The sequence below is a fragment of the Myotis yumanensis genome, unplaced genomic scaffold (genome assembly GCF_028538775.1).
Source record: "Myotis yumanensis isolate MYYU_CA2020_CCGP unplaced genomic scaffold, mMyoYum1.0.hap1 SCAF_9, whole genome shotgun sequence".
In the NCBI taxonomy this organism is placed as follows: Eukaryota; Metazoa; Chordata; class Mammalia; order Chiroptera; family Vespertilionidae; genus Myotis; species Myotis yumanensis.
Window position 1 is genome coordinate 53,649,545 of NW_027223760.1, and position 24,705 is coordinate 53,674,249.

Below are 24,705 nucleotides of genomic sequence, written 5' to 3' on the forward strand. Positions count from 1 at the left end.
TGACCACCAGGGGCTGGGGCAGAATGAAGAAAGGCCCCGGCCGGCAGCCCTGATCGCCGGCCAGGCCTAGGGACCCTACTCATGCAAAATTTCATGCACCAGGCCTCTAGTCTTTTAAATAACTGAATAAGAAAAAATGAAAAGATTCATGCTTAATTTTAACCATGTCTTGGACTTTTAATATTCAATTTTTTTTCTGCTTCCTTATGTATTCCTTTCTTCAATTTTTTTTAAGGACAAGAGCAGAAATAAATGAAAATCAAATAGGTAAATGTATTTTCAATCTGTTGATCAGATAATCAAATGTAAAATAATCTAAAATTTTAGAGAGTTTCAGAAGTACTATAGAATGAATTTTAGGTTCCACTTTCAAAACCTGATATGAGAATAGGATAAAACAGGAATTTTCAAGTGCATAAAGATTTCCTTGTTATATTTTCATTTACCTGTGTTGCAATGTATTTCATTTCCATTAAAATCAGTAAACTACAGTGGGTAAAAGAAAAGTTTATGAAGTCAAAAATATGTAGGTATACTTTCTATACTTTTTTTAAAATATAAAAATCAAGGATGTAATACACAAATGCATAACAATTTTACTCAGAACCTGAAAAATTATAGCCAGTACTTCAGAGCTCATACAGTTCAGTGTTTCCCTGAATAATTTAATTGAGAATTTCTTATTAAGCCAAATTGAATAGCCCCCTCTTGGCCTAGAATCATATCCATATCAAACTTCTGCTCAGGAATTAAGATCATTCGTGGTGTCTTTCAGACCAGATATAAAGGAAAGTGGAAATCTCTTCGCTTCTACAATCCACTTCCTTCTCCCCAACTCAACCCACTTCTTTTGTATCAGGCAACATGATATATGGATTTAATTCAGGTCAATCTTTTTCTAATCCATGGTATGAAGGGGAAAGCAGCATTGCTAAGGGGTCTGTAGCCATATTTAAGCTTGCTTAATTCTCCAGTGAGCTTTATATCATTGCCTAAGACCTAAGAATTAATAATGAGGGGCTCATGTTCATAAAGTCACTTGGAACATAAGCATTTTTGCCAGTGAAATATTTTTCAACATCTCTCCCACATTTTAAAAAGCATGTATTTTCAATTATGTTCAGATTTCAATTTACGCAAAAAATTCTACAAATGCATTTTTTATTTCAGAAAAACAATTTTTAAAGTATATCTAAATTGAAATAATGCCCTAAATTAATCTCAAAAGTTATGTCAAACCTAAATGTAACCCGTTTTATTGGATTTATTGGGTTGACGTTGGTTAATAAAATTATATAGGTTTCAGAATTTTAAAAAAATCATAAAGGTTTCAAGTATACACGTCTACAATACAACATCTGTATATTGTGTTGAGTATTTACCACTCCAGGTCAAGTTTCCTCCCTTATGGAAAGTAAGTCACCAGGAATTAAAACACTCACTGTGCAAAACATAGACCTTTGGGGACTATACAGTTCATCTTCCCAAAGAAATGGTTAAAAGGAAATTTATTAGGATTTATAAATAGGAGACTTCAATTTTAGTCCTCAGAGTTCAGACACGGTTGCTGTTGTTCAGAACCTCAGGGTAAACAAACAGGAAAGGCTGACGGGACCTGGGTGGTAAGCAGAGAGCTGGTGGAGAGGTGTTGAGCATGCAGCTAAGAGAACGTAGGTGCCAGCCCCAAAGGACCCTCTTCTTGGCTGTGTACTAGTATTTGTGTCTTAAGCTTTCTATTTTTCCCATGCAATAGCTTCAGAACTTTATGTGTCTCCTCTACTGGAATCTGAGACCTCTGGAATAATGCCTCACCTGCACAAAATATTCAATGCAGCATGATTATTTTTATAGACTGAAATCAATTAATCTTCTTTCCTCCCTCTTTCCCTCTGCCTCTCTCTTTCTCTGTCTTTCTTACTCTTGCTCTCATTCTCACTCCCTTACGTACTCTCTTCCTTCCAGGGGCTTTTAATTTGTTTTAAGGTTTTATGTTGATATGGTATAGACCCAAGTGACCACTACGAGCTGCCTTTGTACTCTGAAGAATTTGGGTAAAAATCATGTTCCCTAGGGGTATCTTTTGCATTTTTTCTAAGGAAAATTTATAGAGTCTGCTACACCTTCAGGCCTCCTAAATTACACATGGTAACTGGCTGTGGCCATATGGGTCGATGCCACATGACACAAGCCTTGGTACTATGAACTGTGTGGAAGTGGGTTTGGAAAAGATCTAAACAGTATCTTATTTGCATAAATATTTCAAACTGGCATTAACTACTAGTCAGGATAACAGCATGAAATAAGTATTTAAGATACAGGTATTCCCTCATACTACTTATTCTGTGTATTAAGAGAGACTGTAATTATTTACTATATTTTGAATCAAGCAAAAGTCTGCTTTCTTTCATGTATAGATGATATGGAAAAATAAGAAAATAAAAGCATAAAACAAGTTACTGATCTTATAATCCATTTCATTTGAATATTTATATAACTGTAAACCTAATTGGAATAACATTAAATATTGCAATTTTTAGTCCCAGCCAAAGCCAAACTTATTTTGAATAAACTATTTAAATGTAATCTGAATTATTTACAGCAATAATTTATTACTGTTAATTAATACAGTATGCTTTTTATTTATCAAGAAAAAATTTAAAACACCTAAGGATAGGTCTGAGCAGTTTACTCCCTGTAAAAAAATCACCTAACTCAAGTTTTAAATCAATGGATATTTTGCTACAATTACAATACATAAGCCTGAATTCATTTCTTTGTCTTTGCAAAAAAAAAAAAAAAAGGGGGGGGGAGGGCTAGACTTCTGCAAGGCTGCCTTTGTACTCTGAAGCATTTTGGTAAAAACCATGTTCCCTAAGTGTATGTTTTGCATTTCAGAGCTAACATTTTTCCCAGTTCACAACTAGGATCAATAATTCTAAATTAAGTGATGCAAAAATGAATGATAACCAATAAATCAAACACTGTCAGTGCACTGTTGATATCCACCCCATGCCTATCTTCTACATGCCACCCATTGTTCTTCAGTCCCAAGTACCCAGAGGGCCTCTCACTGCTCCCCACTCTTCTATCCACACACATTCTCCCTGCTGAGCTGTTGTGATGATGCCAAACTGGGCACCTCCAGGCCCCAGCTTCACCCTCCTCTATAGGGTTTAAAAGAGACAAAAAAATTAATTAATTAAACCAAACAACCATGAAACAAAAATACAACAAATGGAAAAATATATTTTTAATCATATTTAAAAGTTTTAACTAAAAGTAATAATATTGAGATAGAAGACTTGAGATTTGTCATATTGGCAAAATTTTTTAAACCTTTATGCCCAGTTTTGGTCATGTGGAATGTGCACCTTCATTCCCTTCTAGTAGGTATAATAATTTAACAATCTGTGTCAAACATCTTAAAAATGAATAACTGCATCATTAAAGAAACAACCTGAATGGCCAATCTACACTAATAAAAGACAAACATGCAAACTGACCGTACCTTCGCTATGCCTTAAGTCACGCCCACCAGCCAATCAGAGCAACTATATGCAAATTAACCCAACCAAGATGGCGGCCGGCAGCCACAGAGCTGGAGTGAGCAGGAGGCTTGCATTGCCCCTGGAGATGGAGGAAGCCAAGCTTCCCTCCCTGCCCTGGCCAGCTCTGAGCTCCTCTCAAGGCTACAAAGTTTCAATTATAGAAAGTAAATAAATCCCATTATAAAAATAAAATAAAGAAAAGAGAGGCTGGGAGCTTCCATTGCCGGGGGGCTTGGCCAGCCTGAAAACAACCCTCAGCCCCTCACCCAGACTGGCTAAGCACCCCAGTGGGGACCCCTACCCTAAAGGGGGTGTGGCTAGCCTGAAAACAGCCATCATCCCCTCACCCAGGCTGGCCAGGCACCCCAGTCGGGACCCCCACCCTGAAGGGGGTGTGACAAGCCTGCAAACACCCATCAGCCCCTCACCCAGGCTGGCCAGGCACCCAAACGGGACCCCCACCCTGATCCGGGACACCCTTTAGGGCAAACCAGCCAGCCCCCACCCGTGCATCAGGCCTCTATCCTATATAATAAAAGGATAATGTGCAAACTGACCCTAACAGTAGAATGACTGGTCACTATGACACACACTGACCACCAGGGGGGGAGACGTTCAATGCAGGAGCTGCCCCCTGGTGGTCAGTGCGCTCCCACAGAGGGAGCTCTGCTCAGCCACAAGCCAGGCTGACGGCTGCCAGTACAGCGGTGGTGGTGGGAGCCTCTCCTGCCTCCTCAGCAGTGCTAAGGATGTCCGACTGCAGCTTAGGCCTGCTCCCCGCTGGCAAGTGGACATCCCCCGCGGGCTCCTGGGTTGCCAGAGGGATGTCTGATTGCCAGCTTAGGCCCAATCCCCCGGGGAGTGAGCCTAAGCCAGCAGGTGGTCATCACCTGAGGGGTCCCAGACTGCGAGAGGGCACAGGCCGGGCTGAGGGACACCCCCCGACCCCGAGAGCACAAATTTTTGTGCACTGGGCCTTTAGTCTATATAATAAAAGCCTAAGCGACTGTTATGGCAGAACAACCGGAACGACCGGTCACTATGATGTACACTAACCACCGGGGACAGACGCTCAATGCTTGCGCTGCCCCCTGATGGTCAGTGCGCTCCCACAGGGGGAGTGTCGCTCAACCAGAAGCCGACTCCCACAGGGCGAGTGTTGCTCAGCCAGAAGCTGGGCTCACAGCTGGCGAGCGCAGCAGAGGTCATGGGAGCCTCTCCCGCCTCCGTGGCAGCGCGAAGGAGCAGCAAGCCAAGCAGTAAGGAGCAGCGAGCAGGTGGGCGGTAAGGAGCGAGGGGTCCCAGACTGCGAGAGGGCATAGGCTGGGCTGAGGGACACCCCACCATGCACGAACTTCGTGCACCAGGCCTCTAGTATTACATAATAGAAAATATACTCCTTTAAAAGGCATCAAATTTTTTAAGAATATTTAAGAAAATTATCATGAATGTTATGAAGTAAAATAACATGTGATATCAAATTATGTAATCTAAAATATGGTTCCGTAATGTATTCACTTATCAGCCATGTACTGACATTTAGTATATCATAGATGCTGAGGAACAAAGATGACTAAGATAGCTCCTGCCTGAAGGAGTTCACATTAGATTCACTAAAGTACAAAAAAAAAAAAATGATACAGGATTTCGGTGGAGGCACATATCACATACATATGGGTGCCCCCCAAAAAAATATCAAGTATTGTCATTAAAGTGGTACCACAAATCAAGAGGGAAGATCACACAAGGTTCAAGAGGAAGTGGTATTTGAACTGAGTCTTGACAAAGGGCAATTTTTAAATCTGTAACCTTCCACTCTTAAAGTGACAGCTGTCTATAGCTTAGGCACCAGAAACTTCAAAAAAGACACTACATTTTACCACCCATACTTCCCTCCCTTCCTGCAGTTTCCTGTTAGTGTAAGAAAACCATAGTCCACTTATTAGATTTTCACAGCCTTGTGAATGCTTCAAATTATATTTTATGTGAAGAGGAGCAATAACAATTAACTATGCTAAATATTACAGTAAGCATTATTATATCAAGTAAGACCGAGCTAAGACATTTTTTAAACTTGAATAAACTATTACTTGCTTAATTCCTGGGTCTAATGGAGATACTAACAGCACATTTCTCATAAGCAGACCTTCATTGGTTTACCCAGTAAAGCCCCAAAATGGGTCTCATAAGTACCAAAGCATAAATGGTATGATACAAGGTTCAAGGTAACTATATCTGCAAGTTGTACCTAATATCCAAGTGTCGTGGTTTGGTATTTCTGGGCTCATGCTGAATGAAGTTCGGGGTTCTGAAACAGAGGGCTTGACAAGGAAGTTGAACTCAACTGACCATTTGGTTAATAACGTGAAACTGAAGTACTTGGAAAAGTAATCAACCAGGAATAAAGTCAGAATTTGGAGTCGAGCAGACAATCCCATGGAAGCATTACAAGAAGTTAAACCAGGAAGTAGAAACCAGGTAGAAAACTGTGGCTGCTTCCTAAAGCTGCCAAGCTTAGGAAGGAGAACAAGAGGTAAACTGACAGTCACTGAGGTTGCTGAGGATACCCATGGGGAGTTGCTGTAGGGTTCAGAGGTAGGGACAGAGCTTTTCAGCATATAAAAGCCATTTAGATTGTTAATTCACACCTTTGTGTCTTTACCATGTGCATCCCGTCTTCTCTCTCATCTCCCAGATTCTCACTCATGCTTTCAACCTAACATAACTGTCAACACTTCTGGCAGACCTTTCCTGGACCTTGCCCTTTCCCAGCCTGGATGAATTGATCACTCCCTCTTCAGTGTCCTTAGAGCACTTCACACGTGCCTCTTCCATAGCCCCAATTACACTGATTTATGGCTATCGATCTTCATCGCCTTCAAAGATAGGAGCTTGTCAGTGACCAGGGGACCAGACCCATGTGTCTATATTTCCCCACAGAAGAGGGTCTGGCCCAGGGGTCAGGAAAGTGTTTGGGCAGTAAATAAAGAGTCTCAGAGGGCACCACACCTTCTGCTGACATCACTAATATGTTTGTAACAGATTAAAACAGGGAAGGGTGGAGAATAGCTTTGCTTGAAAAATAAAATATCAAACACTTTGTCTTCATCTAAAATTTATCTTTCCATTCTAGTTGCATTAATATTATGCAAAAAGATAGGATAAACACTACACACGCTTACATATAGGCAAAATCATTGAAGATATTAGCATTGCCTTAGAATGGTTTAATTTCAACTCTCAAAGGTATGGAAGTGAGTAGAATGATATGATTTCATTCCTGAATGTAGAGAGTCATTCAGAAAAATACTGATACTTTTAAATATGCTCTGAAACTACACAATTACATGAGAAAAACTAAAAGACTCCTCCAATGTGGCTTAATTAATCATGCTACCAACCAGAAATTTCTTGCAGAACTTCCTCATAGTTCTATTACATCGGCCTTCTGAAGGCATTTACACATCACAATAAACTACAGATTAAATTATGTGCAGTATGATGTTAGTGTTAAGTACATTTTATTGGTTTATAATATTTTAAAACTTGGTGATTTGTGTGTAATGTCTCTTCTGTCCATTAAGCAGACTTTGATTAAGATACCAAATTTCCTGTGTGCAATGGCCAAGAGAATTATCAGCTGCACAAAACACACACACACACACACACACACACACACACAACTTAAAAAAAAGGACATGAATTGTACAAAAGTTTTATAAAGACCTTCAAATGGAGAGAATACTCCAACTTTTCCTTGGGGGTAAAATGCTATCTGGGGTAAAATTGTAATATATACTTAAAGAGTAAAATAGTTCTAGAATGTGCTCATGACACATTTAGAGGTGGCTAGCTATCTACTTCATCAAGAGGAACTTTTGAGATTGTTCCAATATTTAGAAAGAGACAAGCATAGATCTGAATTCAAATTTAAAATCCCATCACACTGTTGGGAAGAGAAACCTACCACATAAATCCCTGAATGCTGACAATCCTAATTTTCATCTCTTTCATCACATGTCCTAAAGATGTGCAGTATCTTGAGAAAAATCATTCTTAAAGTACAAGAGACAGAATGAGAATGTTTCCAAAGCCTATTTACTGTAGTGTTTGCAAGGGATTTCATTTGAATAAATTTACACTAGTTCTTTCACTTTCAATAATAAATTCTAGCCCATTTCACAGCTGTATCACATACAGCAGTCTACACTGAACATTTTCGCTGCCTGTAAATAAGGTTTTCACTTTGTCTCTTTCAGGGAAGAAAAGAAAATGAAAACTACAGCTGGAATGCAAGTCTCCCTGTACAGCACACTGCAACAGTTAGCATTTCTATTGTCGATAATATTCCTACTCATGAACTTTTATCAGTTTAGATACTTGGAAAATGATTCCCTGAAATTACAGGTAGAAGGCATATTGTATCCAAACACAACACAGATGTCAGACATAGAAGGTAAGAGAGAAAGAAAAGAAAAAGCCCTTAGTAGTAAAGAGAATTTTCATGAGAGAGTGAATGAAATCTGAGACTACATAAGACAGGTAAAGGAGATTATTACGAGTAAGGGTGTGTTCATGGTGGAAGGTGGGATGTCATGGGAGGGAGAGAGAGAAGCTCCGTAGGGCATTTGGGAAGTATAAAGTGGGATTTAGGATGCTTGTTGTATGGGGCTCAGTTTAAATTCCTGTGTTAAATGGGCAAGAAAATCCAGGTTAAATCTACATTACATTGTTTTAAAACAATGGTAATATCAATATACTGAAATTAAATACTGCATTATGACTGGAAGCAGCACTTTATAATTTTCTATGTTAAGATTCATTGCATCACGAAAAAAAAATATGAGCGTATGTTTCTATTTATTATAGGACAATTAACTGTTTAGATTAAATATATTATTATTCTATGTAACAAATTGAAGATAGCTCTGAAAATAAATGTTAAAATCTCAAGAACACTGTAAAATGCTCAGTTAAGATACTGAACAGTTAAAACACAAATCTGTTATCATTTCCCATATTTCCCTATGCTTGTCTAAAAGTATTAAACCTAAATTTCTATTATTGCCTATTATTTATACCATATTATGTTCATTTAAATATTTTGAGCTTACCCTTTACACAAGTGAAGACTATTTCCTCTAGTATAAAAATACTAGAAGTATATTTCCAAGTGCTTTGTATAAGATTATTATTTTTGTGTGTGCTGTAGCAAAAAGGAAACCAAAAACATTGCCCTGACTGCTAGTCTTATAGTAAAAGTGTGGCTTAGGTCAAATCAACTGACCTCAGGTACCCAGGTTTACTCTTCATTAGAGGAGAAGAGCATTACTTCCTGCCCTACATGAATGAGGAAATTGTGAGAACCTAGTGAAAGAGCATGTGTGCTTGGGGAATTGTGGAGTACCAAGAGAACTCTAGCAGGTATTGTTAATATATCCACTAAGCTGTAAAAACCAAATGGCAACTTCTAAAATACACTGACACTTAAAATTTTTCATTAGTTTCACTTAGATTTCTCTGTGCATTTTATTATTTAATTTATCTTTATTGTTGAAAGAATTACAGATGTCCCCTTTCCTTCCCCATTGACCCCTTCTAGCCGACACTCGCACCCTGTCCCTGGCCTTCACCACACTATTGTCTGTGTCCAGAGGTTGTGCATCTATACTTACAAGTTCTTTGGTTGATATCTTCCCAAACATCCCCACCCACCTTCCGTTTGAGATTCAACAGTCTGCATTTTAAATACATGTTATTAAATCATCCTCTCTTGGTTTAAGTCATCACAGTATACTCATCCCACCTACATTCTTTTTCTTTATTGAAGCCTTCACTATATGATCAGATAAAAAACCCAAAAGGAGTTTCTTCTAGGCATCCTATCAAGTGTGCTCATGGTTACTTCAGATTTTCCTCCTAAATGTACTTTTATTCTTACTAGGTCCCCTAAAGCACTTTGCTATTTTTCTACTACTTACTTTCTAATTACACGATATTTTTATTGGATCTTTAATGTATTTTCTCAAATGACAGCTATACCACTGAAGTTCCTAGAAAACATAATCTCAAATAGTCTGGCAGTTCCTTAAGATTTCTTAAAATCCTGGCATTTCCTTAAGATTAAACATAGTTACCATAAGGCCTAGCAAAGAGAAGTTAAAATATACAGACATTTGTATACAAATGTTCATAGGAGCATTATAACCAAAAAATGGAAACAACTCAAATGTTCATCAACTGATGAGTGGATAAATAAAATGTGGTCTATCTACACAATGGAATATTATTCAGCAGTAAAAAGAAATGGGGTACTGATACATGCTACAACATGGATGAACCTTGACTACATAAAAGACTCCAGTCACGAAAGACCACATACAGCCTATCCTTTTATATGAAAAGTCCAGAACAGGCCAATCTATAGATTAGTATTTACCAAGTACTGAGCTTACAGGGAGGAATGGGGTGATAGCTAAGGGGTGCAGGATTTCTTTCTAAAGCAATCAAAATGTTCTAAAATTGACTGTGATCAGGGACACACAATTGTGTGAATATACTAACAGCCATCGAACTTTACTCTTTAAACAGGTGAACTGCATGTAATCTAAATTATATCCGAAAAGCAGTTAAAAACTGGATCTGTGATAGCAATTCCAATATTCTGCATATGGCCAACAAAGCAGATTCATCTTATATATAATGACATGGTACAATAATCTCTTTTTCCTCTAATTTTTACATGTTCATTAAATAATCAAATTAACTTAGCCTTTAGATGACTCTCTCAAGATAGAGAATAACTTTGAGGAGAATTAACTTGAAAGCTCTGAAACTTTCATTATCCTTTGGAGCATCACAGTGTTCATGGTGAGGCAGCACTTGATCAACCAAGATTGAAAGACCACCTTGTCTGCTCTATAATATTTATTCTCTTCTTGTGGCATTTTCCCAGCTGAAGCAGCTCAAAGCCAGTTGTCTTATAAAACAAGTCAAGGGAACTAAAGAAGTTACACTAAATCTTGCAGTAAGAGACAGGAAGAGAAATTTCTCTCGGCAGCCGTCAAAGCTTTCCTTTGTGAATTATTGGATTCCATAAATCGCAATCCATTTTGATAACTCTCCCATTAGAGGTGTGTAGTCACCGCTGCAAGCTGTCAGAAGAAGCTGTGTTACAGAATGATTGGACCCTATGATCTTCGCTGCATTTCTGTGATTACAAACACCAGCTCAAGGCCGCAGATGCCTTGCTCCTGCTAGCTCCTTTCATTCCACAGGGCCCGTCAACTAATGAAAACTAATGAAGCACAGCATGTAGAGAAGTGGAGGGAAATGTTGTTGTTGGCTGACAATAGGGCTGTTCAGGCACTTTAATTTGATTTTGGTGTTCTGTATATCCTCATGTAGTCATTCTCTAAAACTCAAAAAAAGTATCTTTTAAATATCTTTTCTGCCCTATATATTTGAGCTTCAAATGTATAAATACCTGATATGATTGCCAAAGGTAAAGGTTGTAAACTAGTAAGTACCCTCTAATCTTACTTGGGCTCACCAGATACTGTATTTGGTCAACAATGTTGTTTTTTATGAGATTTTTTTCAATTGGACCCCATCTCTAAATGATGGCAAATAATACACCCACAGCACGGTAAATGAGTGGTGTTGACTCCTTAATTAGCGAAGTCCACACAGAGAAGTTAGTACAACCAGCTGTTACACCATGCCTGGTCCTCATCACTCATTTATATCTCTGTCACCAGAGAAACAGCACACACATTTGAGGCTTATTCATTCCAACACTGGTCTAATAAAAATTATAGAGGAAAAATAAAGTATTAAATCACCCTTATATATAAAAGCCCAACAAGATGCTCCACTATTGAAATAACTATGTTTAATTAGCATTACCTAAAGATAGCATCTATCATAGTTTGTAAGGAGAAATGCAATAGTTCATTTATACAATTAACAATCTTCTAAAACTCATAAATTCACAAAGGACTTAACATTTGCAAATATATTCTTTGATTCTTGGTAATACTGTATCAGTCCAAACAGACTTGGGCTCCTGGATTCCAGGAGCTGAACTACAGCAAACTAAGGCCAGGCTCCTGATTATGGTCGATTCTGTGTAGTCCTCACACTCCCTTCTTCCCACCCCAGCTCATTTCCAGCTTTTTATGCCTCAGAACTTTCTGTCCCTGGACATGCATGACATTTCATTTCTTCCCAATTGCTCCTCTTTGTCTGGAATTCTGGAATTCTCCCTTTGTCCATTTTGTAAACTATTTTTCAAACTTGTGTTTTATGAAATCTTGCCTTTCCTGTGTCCTTCTGCAAGATAATCACCCCTTCTGTTCTGTGTGTGTGTGTGTGTGTGTGTGTGTGTGTGTGTGTGTCTGTTTTTACAGAAAGTTTGCTAGACAAGAAATACTTATTTACACAATAGGGTACTTGGGAGGGATGGGTCCACGTAATATTCATGTTTGCTCCAAGCGCAGAATTTGGCATAAAATAGGCACTAAGTGTATGCAAGATTTATTTAACCAAACCTGACCTACACAGCTGATGAAGAAAAAGGTCACCTAATTCTAACTATGGCTGGAGTCCCTGAAGTTGTGCAATGCAATGGCTCTAAATGAACTTCATTTTTATAAGAAAAAAAAAATTATTATATACACACATTAAAAAATAATAGCTAATCCATATTATTCCACCAGGTCTGTTACCAGTCCTGCCTTAATGATATCATAATCAATGTAAAATATTTTATAAGTAATATTTCATAAGAATGATGGTCATTGATATGCAGCAGGCAGATGCTCTTAGAAAAAAGGTACTTTTTGGACATTGGTGCCAACACTGCAGTTTGAAGATATTGCTCAGGCACCAGAGTGACAAACACAGGAAAATGGTTAGACACAAAAAGATCTTAAAATTAAAGCTATGTTAGTGGGAGGTCATGCAAGGGCTCATGTAAAAGATCTTATCTCCCACAATAAGATCTTTTACATGAGCAGGTTCCTGATGAACATAAGGTTGGCACAAAGTTTTCTAAAATATAATTTTCACATAAATTCTTGTATAATTAATATTTTGCTGAAAAGTATTCATAATTGCACATATTTTTTTAAATCACCACTATAGTCCTAGCCAATCTGGCTCAGTGGATAGAGCATCAGCCTGCAGACTGAAAGGTCCCGGGTTCAATTGTGGTCAAGGGCACATGCCCAGGTTGTGAGCTCTATTCCCAGTAGGGGGCATGCAGGAGGCAGCCAATCAGTGATTCTCTCTCATCATTGATGTTTCTATCTCTCTCTCCCTTCCGCTCTAAAATGATTTCAGAGCGGAAGGGAGAGAGAGATAGAATCATTGTACACTTCCTATACCCTTTCATTCAGAGCGTCACAGACCACAGAAGTCTTGCCAAGAATATTCTTAAGTGTTTCCACACAAAGGAATTTGGAATGCACCGTCCCACTTAAAAAGTCACACCTCCAGTATTTCCTGTATGGCAACGATATGCATGATTACACGTAAAAATAAAACACTAAGGCAGACTGTCTCAGTGTTTTAAAACTACACTTTGAATAACTCTGATAACAGCAAAGCTGAGGGCCGTGCAACTGTGCTCTTAGAGCAGGCAGAGTAAGCGAAGTTTGAGATACATGTGCAGCTTCAAAAAAGAAGAATCAAAAAGAAGGAAAGAATGCAGACAGATGCAGGAGACAAACTCTATCCCACGGAGGAGGCACTTACAGCTCACACCAGGATCACAATAAGTAAGAGATAACACTGAGCACTGACATGTGCCAGGCACCATCTAAGTGGCCTATGTGTTTATCTCAAGTTATCTGTAAAATAACCTGGAGAGGTAGATACTGATACTGTACCTATGGCATGGTTGAGAAATAAGAGACACAGGAAAATTACAGACCTTACTCTTAATAAATTACAAAATTAGGTCAATATTCATGTCTGTCTGGCTCAAAAGTTTATTCTTCAACATCTAATTTTATTTATTATGCACATACAAATGTGCACAAATACATATTTATTTAACTACTTGGTAATCAGTGCTTCTTTCATTTCGGGATATGGGTTCAATTCTTTACAACTAATTATTTTCATTGTCAAGGAGAAGTACCTGAATACAATGGACCCCTCTGCCACTTACAGTTGCACTCTCTGATTTTAGTAGAGAAAACAAAAATATTATTTAAATAGTGCAACCCAAATAGGCACTGTGTTCTGACGCCATTCTTTAGTTGATATATTACTACTTGTAAATATATCCATCTATGATACAAAGAATGTCTTGTTATTGCTTCTGCTATTATAATCCAAGGGATAACTTCTAATCCAGAATATGTGCACAATTTGAAAGCCCTGCATTGGCCATATACCATAAGTTAAATTATTCCAATTATATAGTCAATGCCTGTGCCTCATACAGTCACTTGGGAAAAATAATTTTCCATCAAGTTTTCTTTATAGTTCTAGGTTAGCTACTTTAATACTCTCTTGTATTTCTACCCCTATGTACACACACAAACTATCCACTTCTGAGTCATTGTTCTACCACCACCATTCTGGGTGTGCTCCACACTTTGTATCCCGGGGAAGGTCCATGGGAGCAATCTAAGTATCAGGATAGTTCCCAGGACAGCTTGCCAGGGGCTAAGGACAGTGGACTTCCACGGCTTCCCAGAAGTTCAGGAGGATATTGTTCCTCAACCTTATACCAGCCTATTGCTTCCTTCATGCAAGAGCAAGAAGGCGTGCATATACAACTACATGATTTATAAACCAGACCACAGTCAGCTGGCAATACAGCACATGTGATGTGCACTTGAAAATCTCACAAGTTTGCAAGCTCAATTTAATCTTTAATATAGTAGACCATTTTCTTTCATTTCAAGGGATCGTTCATCACTTCTAAGCTCTATCCAAATGCGTCCCCCTAAAGGTGAAACAAACTAGACAAGTTTAGGCCCATTTATTCTTTACTTAACTTCCATGTGTGTCTTCTCTTTATAAAATAATTGTTTTTAGTGTAGTTCATCTCATCTGGGCAAGAAGTACAACATGTGCAGCACAGTGGATTGAGACTCTGAACTATCACATGAATTCCACCTGCTCATGCTACTCTTCTTCATATTTTAATAAGAATGCACATCATCAGAGAAGATACACAAATGACAAGTAAACAGATGAAAAGATGATGCTCAACATCTTATGTCATTAGGGAATAGCAAATTGAAACAACACACACTCATTAAAATAACTAAAATTCAAAACACTGACAACACTGGTGAGAATGGGGAGCAACAGGAACTTTCACTCATTGCTGGTTGGAATACAAAATGATACCTCCACTTTGGAAGACAGTTTGCTAGTTCCTTACAAAACTAAGCACATTCTTCCCATATGATCCAGTGGCCATGCCCCTGTGTATTTACCCAATGGAGTTGAAAACCTGCATGTGGATGTTCATAGCAGCTTTATTCATAATTTCTAAAACTTGGAAACATCAAGATGTCCTTCAACAAGTCAATGGATAAATTGTGCTACATCAATACAATGAAATATGATTCAGTAATTAAAAGCAATGAGCTTCAAGCCAATAAAAGGCATGAAGAAAACTTAAGCCCTGACCGGTTTGGCTCAGTGGATAGAGCGTCGGCCTGCGGACTCAAGGGTCCCAGGTTCAGTTCCGGTCAAGGGCATGTACCTTGGTTGCGGGCACATCCCCAGTGGTGAGTGTGCAGGAGGCGGCTGATCGACGTTTCTCTCTCATTGATGTTTCTAACTCTCTATCCCTCTCCCTTCCTCTCTGTAAAAAATCAATGAAATATAAATGCACGTTACTATGTGAATGAAGCCCATCTGAAAACGCTCAACTGGATTATATCAACTACATGACATTTTCAAAAAGCTTAAGTATGGAGAAAGGAAAAGGATAGGTGGTTACCATGGATTTAGGTAGAGGGAGAGAGATGGAGGGATGAACAGGTAAAGCACAGAGGCTTTTTAGGTCAGTGAAACTACTCTGTATGATACTTAATGGTGGATACATGTCATTATATCTTTGTCCAAGCCATAAAATGTACATTAGAGTGAACCCTATCATAAACCATGACTTTAAATATAATTTTTAAAGAATGAAGGTGATGCCTGTTTTATCTTTTCTCTCCTTGTTTTGTTGCTCTCTTACAATGTCTCACTTTCCCCCCAAGTTTTAGCAGTCATGCATAGCTTATCCTAAATTTACTGATTTTGCTCAGTAAATTTCACGTGGCCCATCTCTATGATGTCTCCTGGGGCCTAAAGCCCCCTGAACATTACTCTATTACATGTGTCATTTGAAAATTATTGTCCATATAAAGGAGCACATTTGTGCTTTAGCCCTTATTTCATTTATTTTCTCATGATATAACATTAATATAATAATATGGCAACAATAAGAGCGATAAAAAAAGATTATGATTTCACATACTTTCTATTATGCTTCCCCCACTCCTTCCCAATGTGTTTAATTGTAATATCATTTCCTCTAAATATTACTTTTCTTTTTGCCTGGGTACCTGGAGATTAAATGAAAATTCCTTTATCATTCATCATTTTAATGTATTCTAAAATTATCTAGAGTAAAACTCTGCTGAAAAAGGTTAGAAAAAATCTCTACCTTAAGACTCATTAGCACCTCTGCCTCATACTCTGTGATGTCCTTGTGATAGGAAAGCTATATTCTACCAAATGCTTCTTCCTCAATGCTTCTTTGTTAAGGACCACTCTAAAGTGCCTTTATATTAATTCCAAGGGAGCCTGCTCCAAATATCTGCTACACTGCGAGGCCCCCACCCTCCCCTTCCCACAGAGATCCCTCTGCAGAGTGTCACCATTCCAACCTATGTCACATGAAGGCTGAGAGGCTTCATGGCCTCCTAAAAGGTTCCAAAGCCCATCATGCATCCCCAGCACCCTAATCAGAACGTCAGCATCTCACCCCACCAACGTCAAGCCAGTTTCTATATAGCAACAATCCCTAGAAAAAGTCAGGGTGTGTGCAGCTCTATAGCACTCCTAACATCAGTCCTGGCTGGGGCTTCCATCATTTTCCAAACCAGAGAGCTACCTACAGTTTACATGAGGAGTGACCTGAGTTACCACAGTCCATTGAGATATTACAGCTTCAGAAAGCCACCTGAACATTTGACTTTCTGATCTGAATAATTAATGAATTTTGAGCACTAACTGTGTTATGTATGCTAAGAAAGAAGGGTAGGAAAACAAGACATAAATGGTAATATTTAAAACATGTACTTTTTTATTAACTTCAGAGAGGAAGGAAGAGAGAGAGATAGAAACATCAATGCTGAGAGAGAATCATTGATCTGCTGCCTCCTGCTGGTCCCCCACTGGGGATGGAGCCTGAAACCCCCCTGGCATGTGCCCTGACCAGAATCAAACAGCAACCTCATGGTTCATAGGTCTATGCTCAACCACTGAGCCAGCTGGCCAGGCAGTATTTTTAAGTTTATTTAAATAAACACCTAACAAATAAATCAAAATAACGCATAAGCCACCAACAATTCTACTGTAAAATAATTTAACTTGGAAGGCATATGTGACTATGTCAATTACAAGAATGTGAATTGTCAGATTCTTGAGAAATCCCCTGAGACACAACACAAAATCAAGTATAAAAAAATTCTAATAAAATAATTCAGCCTGAATTTTCTGCTTAAAATACTTTTATGGTCCTAAGTTCATGCTGTATACATATATGGCAAAGGGGGGGAAAAAGACAAGCCTATAATAAAATAGCTTCTTTCCAGACTTGTTTTGTTTTCCATGGTGTGCTTTAGTTGGAGAACACAGATAACTGTGTTGTATCAGTATAATCCCTACAAGTTGTGTCATTTTTAGGGGATAAAGAGATAAAGAATGCAAAGAGAACTAACATTTTGAATGTTTACTACATTTAAGGCATTGCGCTAGATACTTGCTAGTTACTACCTATTAAATCACCACAAATGCCCTCTCACTTCAGAACTTCTGCACCATTCCGAGGTAAAGAAACTAAGTCAGAGCGTTTTAGTAACTTGACCATCAGAAGCAAGTTTTAAACAGAGGCTTGTCTGATCCTGAAGCCCATGTTCATCCCATCCCACCATACTGTCTCCCCTGTAATGTGCTGGAGTACCTAGCACTCTAACTGTATCAATTTGTCATTTCTAGTGCATTTACAAAAATTGATGCTTTAGAGAAAGCTAATGCACATTACTGGACCTGCTCCAGGTCATAAAATTAAGTAGCCATTGCATTCTATAACAGGATAACAGCAAAAATAAAACTACCATTTACTAGAGTTCTAGTATGTTTCAAGCACTGTACTAGGACATTACATGGTACCATATTTAATCCTCAGATAACCTCTATGGAATACATATTAGTTACCCATAATGGAGTTAAAAAGAAAAGAGTCAAGGAGGTGAAATAATTTTATAGGTAAGGGTATCTTTCTATCCATGTTGCTCTGGATTAATTGACATTGATGCCCACAATCTGTCCTCTCTGCTCCATCCCTATCCTCATTTAATGAGCAAACTGTGTCATATTCCAAATTAAGGCAAAATGTAAGCACAATTGAAGTGCAAAACATTTTTATTAAGATAATGCCACCCTCATGTTACTACGACCTAAATGGCATCTCTTTCTCCTTTGTTATTTAGTGAATAGTAAGATTAAGGGCCACTTAATTAAGACTGATATTTTTCCATAAATACTGCAGAACACTTTATATTAGTACAAGTATGTGAAAGAAAAAAAGGATAGCACTTATTTTACATTACACTGAAGCATGGAATTATTTTATGCACAATCAAGTAGGTAAAAGACAGTGATTGTCATTAATAGTATTATCTTGTATTGGCTGAACCTACTTCAGAAGCATTTAATGTAAGACACAATTTCCTTGAGAGAAACTCATACCTTTAAATACCCTCATCACCTGAATTGTAAGCAACAGCTAGCATGTACCTATTTATTGAACTTCGATATAATTTCATTATTATAACAGTTAATTCAATCACTTCAACACCTTTTTGAAAATACATCTCTATGACAAAAATGGATAGAGGTTCAATGTATTCTCTATTTTCTGCCTGACTCTTGTTAAGTCAATCACATTTTGTTCCATGCATTGATATGCCTAATTTGGAATTGCAGGTGAATAGAATTAGCCATAATTATTATTGAAACAATTCCATATTCTAGAATATTAAAAAGGAAATAAGTAGCTTATCAGAAAAATTAAGTATTCACCTCCCAATAACATAAGTGCTTTACCTCAGTGTTTAATGTTTTCAATTATTCTCATAAAGACAATTTGAAAGTTACCTTTTCAATGACTGTGACAAAAGAGCTGTGGTACATGTACATAATGGAATACTACTCTGCCATAAAAAGGAAAATTTTACCCTTTGCAATAGCATAGATGGACCTAGAGAACATAATGCTAAGTGAAATAAGCCAGTCATAGAAAGACAAGTACCATATGATTTCATTCATATGTGGAATTTAATGAACAAACTGAACTACCAAGCAAACAATGAGAGACTCATAGATAGAGAGCAGGCTAACAGCTCAGGAATTTGGGGTAGGGGAGAAGGGTGGAGGGATTGAGCAAAAAAGATAAAAAAAGAGAGGACTCATGGACATGGATAACAATGTGGTGATTGGGAGAGTGGCAGGGGGATAGGTGAAGGTGGAAGAGGGCACAGATGGGATAAATGGCGATGGAAAAAATAAAATAAAATACTGTTGAAACATTTAACTTTTTATTTTAATAAATATTTTAATAGCTTATATTATTGGGTTTTCTCTGTTAAAATAAAAACAATATAGCAGAGAGAATTAAATACCACTTCATTATTTGACTTTATTAATATAACTTTCCACTATCTTTATTCAATCAAATTTATATCTCTACCACTCTACTTAAAATGTCCTTTCCCAAAACACTGCTAATTATCTTACCAATTCCTCTGTTTCCTTGATATTTTCTGAAATATTTCTTAACCCCTTTCCAGTCTTTCAGGATTTTTTCATACCTTTTGCCACCATCCCCTTCATAAAATATCTTCTTCCATTTAGTACCTATTGCCATTTTTCCTTGGACCTGTTCTGACCACAGGTTCTTGGGCTCTTTCACTAGTATTTCTCCAATAGCACCCCTCTAAATCCCAAAATTCTCTATATAATATTCTGGCCCCTCTTTTCAATACTTTTTTCTTCTTTTAATGATCCCTACAATAAGCACACCTTAAAATATCATATATTTATAGAGTTGCGAGCCTACACATCAGCCTTACTCTTTCTCCTAAACTATCCACCCTTTCATTAAGTTTCCCAATAGATCTATTCATCTTAATAGATTATTGCTACCTCAAGTTTAGTATATCTAGAATTAAACTGATATTCTTTTTCTCCAATCCCAAGAAACCTACTCTTACTTCTTTCATATTCTCTGTCTCAAGTAACTGGGTGCAGACATGGTGGAGATCTTAATAGCATTAGTTTCTCCTCTCCTTGGCAGACACTGTGACAGCTAGAATTCTACAATGTGACCTCCCCGTCCTCCCCTATTCACCCTTCACTATATCTTCAATGATCTTAGTTTTGCTCCCCTTTGCCTCTCAGTCACTCTTTTACTGACCCTTTTTAGCCTCTTAACCTCTCTCTCTCCATTCTGGGCAAAGAATAAGTCAATACTTTGCTCAAGATTCCAATGGCTTCCACCTGCTTAAAGGTTAAGCTCTAATATATTGTCCATGATTTTCAAGTTTTCTTACAATCTTCCCCCAACTGACCTCATTGGCATTAAATCCATTCATTCCCACCAAACATCCTGGACTTGAGTTATAGTACTTCCAAGACCTAGGAATGTTGTCATGACTGTCCTTTTTATTTTCTCTTTCCTCTGCTTGGAATGGGCTTCTACTCCTCCCTGAGTAAAAAATCTAGCTCATCCTTCAAAATCCAGATCAACATTAGCTTTTCTTTGAAAGCCTCCACAACACCCTTTATCAGCTACACAACGTCTCTGCTCTCATAGTGTTTCATTAAAGTATGGTGGGCCATGATGTAATTGTTGTATATGTACAGTATTATTCAACTGTGAGTTTCTTGAAGGTAGGGATGACAATAGCCTAGATAGCTTCTACTACCACAGTGACTTCATAAAAATCACACAGTGAGTCATCAATAATTCTTTGTTGTGGATTGACAATGATTTTCATTTAATATACAACTTACATTAAATTTTCATATAATATATATAGTATATTGTCATAAACTTCACATACTATGCTCATGTATATATTATATCTATGCATGTAAATACACTATGTGTATATATATGAATAAATGCGTGTTTATGGTATATGTTCACGTACATACATTTGAAGCAATTTCAGGCTGACAAGGCCCTTGGATATCATCTTTTCTAATTAATGAATATTACAAAATAGGAAACCAAGAACCAAATGACTTTGGCACTAAATGACTGCCAATGTTCTATAGCTTGTTCGTGGTGAACACAGTGTTAGAGTTCCTGTCCCAGTTTCTCATTCTATGTACTTTTCACTATATCACTTCAGATATCTCACCAAGAATGTAACCCCCACCCCCATAATCTGCTATACCAAGACCAACCTTTCCCCAATGGAACAGATATCCTGGACTGTCTCACCTCATTTTCTCCCCCAATTCCCTTTCTGGGTCTTCATTTTCATCAAATGAGAAACACTTGATTCTGTCATCTCAGTATTTTCATTTTCAATGTATCCCTCCCCTTTAAATATTCCCTATTCCTTTTATAGATATGGTAATGTATCCTTTCCCTCTCAAAAACAATAAAGAGGTCATTATTTTGCTCTCCAGTTTAATTCAGCTTTTTTTTTAACAAACCAAGGGTCACCATTAAAAATGACGTCATTATCATCCTCTTCATATAGTTTATTTATGTCTGAACATGAACATAACTTTGGAGTTTACAGATTACTTCTCATAACTCACTCATTTGCTCTTCATAACTTAGGACAACACTATGAATAGTGTTTATATGCAGCTGAAAACACTAAGGGTCAAAAGTAAACTGCCAACGTTCCTACAGCTAGCAAGAGCTTAAACTGGTGCTGGAACCAAGGTCTCCATATCCTTGCTCCTGACAGCTTTCCACTATTTTAAACTGTTTATTGGCTTGTGTTCCCACCATGACATTTATGTTGACATATATTGGCACCTCAGTTCCTGTAAGTGAATGTTGCCTAGACTCTTTTTCTATCTGAATAACTATTTGGCTCGTTAATTTAATAGCACACATTTCAACCAGCCAAGTACTATTTTGTCCAAGCTCTTACCAAGCATCCAAATAATACCATTTAATGGAAATTATAGTTTGGTTATTGTTTGTTGTTATGACTGAGCTTCTGAAAAGTAAAACCATGGCTTTAGCTAAATTAGAGATCTTCAACTACTTGTTTTAAATTGAAATTAATTAATGTGATTTTATCTACATCCACTCATCAACTAATCTGTAAATTGCAAGTGTTAAGGAGAATGGCTAACACTAATCCAAATGGTTTTTCTAAAAACGTGTGTGTGTGTGTGTGTGTGTGTGTTTCATCCAAGATTGTAAGGCAAATTATGTACATTAGCTTTAAATCCATTTCTGTTCAATCTAAGTTGTTGGATTGGATAGATGCAACTTCTTTAAAAATTCGGATTGTAAAGCAGACTGATCTGTGTAGCAAAGGGCTATAGATCACTGAAGTAACTTGGTTGCAATCCCATGATGAAAACATACATTCTCTCCCTCCTCTCTACTGCATCCTTCTCTTAATATTTAGGCATTGCCAAACACTGGTCCCTAGCCTTAAGCAATAAGCACAGTGTTTCTCACTTCACTCTGATAAGCATCACAAGTTTCAAGTCCGCTAGAGAATCCTCAGTGTCCTCTGGAGAAGGAAGGAGCAGCTGGAGAGGGGGCAGTCATCCCTCACTCTATTGTTTTCCTGCCTGTCACTGCCCTGCCAGGACCTCCAGTCAGCACTTACCCAGGAGGTTCAGATGGACAAGTCATTCGTTGCTGCTTTTGTCGGTTGAAAACAAGGCAAAAGAATTCTCCAGACAGAAAAAGTTTAAACCTTAAACATCCTAACAATTGTGCACTTTAAAAATCCCGCAATTCACTGGGTAAGAACTGAGCTGCACCTGGTCTCTGTGAGCTCATTGGAGCCCCGGCTGCGGGTTAACTGTCAGAACTGCCCTTGTTTGGCTTGTTTCCACGTGTCCCACAAATCACAAAGCTATACTTAGCAAATTCAATCCTATAACCGTCTGCAGCATGGCACCGAGCAAACAGTTTGCCTCAAGACAGAGTAGAGACCGGGGCTAAACTGTCTGCTGGCTCTTTGCTAGAAATAGATTTAAGACATTCATAGCAGAATGAGAACCCAGAGGTTAAAAATACTGCACTTCATCGAGAAAGTGCAGCGCTGGTTGTCCTTATTAACTGCAGAGCTGCGAGAGCGAGCTCATTCCAGGGGCTCACTAATGCCTCTTAGTTGTTAGGTTTCTCTTTCCAAATAGCATCGGACATGACCCAATTTACTTCCTCCGCATCATACTTTTATCTTAGGAGCCCAGCACTCCCGGAACATCCACAAGCACAGGGGGCCCTCCTGAAGCCCGGCAGTTTGCGGTGTGGACCCAGATGTGAAGATGGGGAGAAGGGGAACTCCGTCCCACTTACCAGTCTTCCACAGATAGAGGGTGGGTGCGTCCGCCTCGCCCGGCGCCGCAGCCCCGCAGGCGCCCAGGCACAGCAGCAGCAGCAGCGGCGGCGGCGGGAGCAGCTGCCGGACGCCCTGGCACCGGCCCGCGGCTCCCGGGCCCCGGGACGCCAAGCGCCTCGTTCGCAGCCCCATGCCGCTCGCGGCCGCTCCAGGGTCCGGATCCCGAACACGGACGGCAGGGAATTTTTCTGCGCCCTCCGAGTGTCTTCCAAGGAGTACAGAAAGCAGAGCTCTGCCCTGCTATTGTTCGTTTCCCACGAAAAGGAGGGAAAGCTCTTTAACACCAGGGAACAATAGCGTCCGTGGTGGCCGTGGCTGCCGCCTCCACCGCCGCTGGCGGGGATGCTGCCGTGGCTGCCATTCCGCGCACAGTGGCAAGTCCTAGTGGTGAGGGAGAGGCCAGCAGCCGTCTGCAGGGGGCCCCAGCTGACGGAGCAGGTCCTCCAGGTCTGGGAGCTGCGCGGCACCCGACGCCAGCTGGAGGGGGTGGGGGGAGCGTGAGCCCAGAGAGGGAGAGGGGGCTGGAGGTGGGGGTGGGGTGGGGGTGGGGGGAGAGAGCCAGAGGGCGAGAAAGGAAGCGAGCGGAACAGAGAGGGGGCGACCAGATGCAACATACCCGCCCAAAGAACTCCCATGCACATGGTGTGATGAAATATGTTTGGAAGGCTACACTAGTAAAAGAAATCATCCGACAGGCTCCATCGTGACAAATAGCAGGCATTGAAATTCCTCGTCACCCAACGAGTCAAATGCTAGATCGAGTGGTATGTTCTTCTTAGGGTATATGTACACAAAGCATTCGTGTTTGTCATTTATTTTAACTGGTATCTTCTGAATCACTTTTTGAGGGAGGAGTACTTATGATCAGATGTGAAACAAAACAAAACAAAACAAAACAGTAAAACAACAGAGGTGTTTACTTGCTGCTGAAATGTGCTTAACCACTTTTTAAAATGTTTTTTTTAGTCTGCTCTCAATAAAAATATGAGTGATATTGATCTACTCTGACAAATCAAAGTACATTGTGTTTTAATATTTTTAAAATAGAATTAGTATGCAGTAAGTATTCACAATGCTATCTAGTTATATAGTTTTACTAAAACTAATCAAAAATAGTATTTCAGATATGGAGTAAATAAAAGTGCTAGTCCTTTATCTACTTCTTTTTGTCCAAAATAGGCTGCCTTTACACTTGTAAGTAAAATTTAAGTAAAGAATCAGTAAATTCTTTACTTAAAAATCCCTGGCACTAATTTGTCTGAACTCTTAGTGTAGAAAAATATAATCTAAAT

At 38.7% G+C, this 24,705-nt stretch overlaps 1 protein-coding gene across 1 annotated transcript in view; it reads right to left on the reverse strand.

The window, feature by feature from the left end:
• Nucleotides 1-23,774, reverse strand: part of THSD7A (thrombospondin type 1 domain containing 7A) — a 305,592-nt gene extending 281,818 nt beyond the window's left edge. Inside the window, exon 1 of the mRNA XM_070424355.1 lies at nt 23,371-23,774. Within this exon, the coding sequence (XP_070280456.1) occupies nt 23,371-23,545 (175 nt within the window). The 5' untranslated portion in view covers nt 23,546-23,774. The remainder of the gene's footprint in view (nt 1-23,370) is intronic.
• Nucleotides 23,775-24,705: the final 931 nt, after the last annotated feature.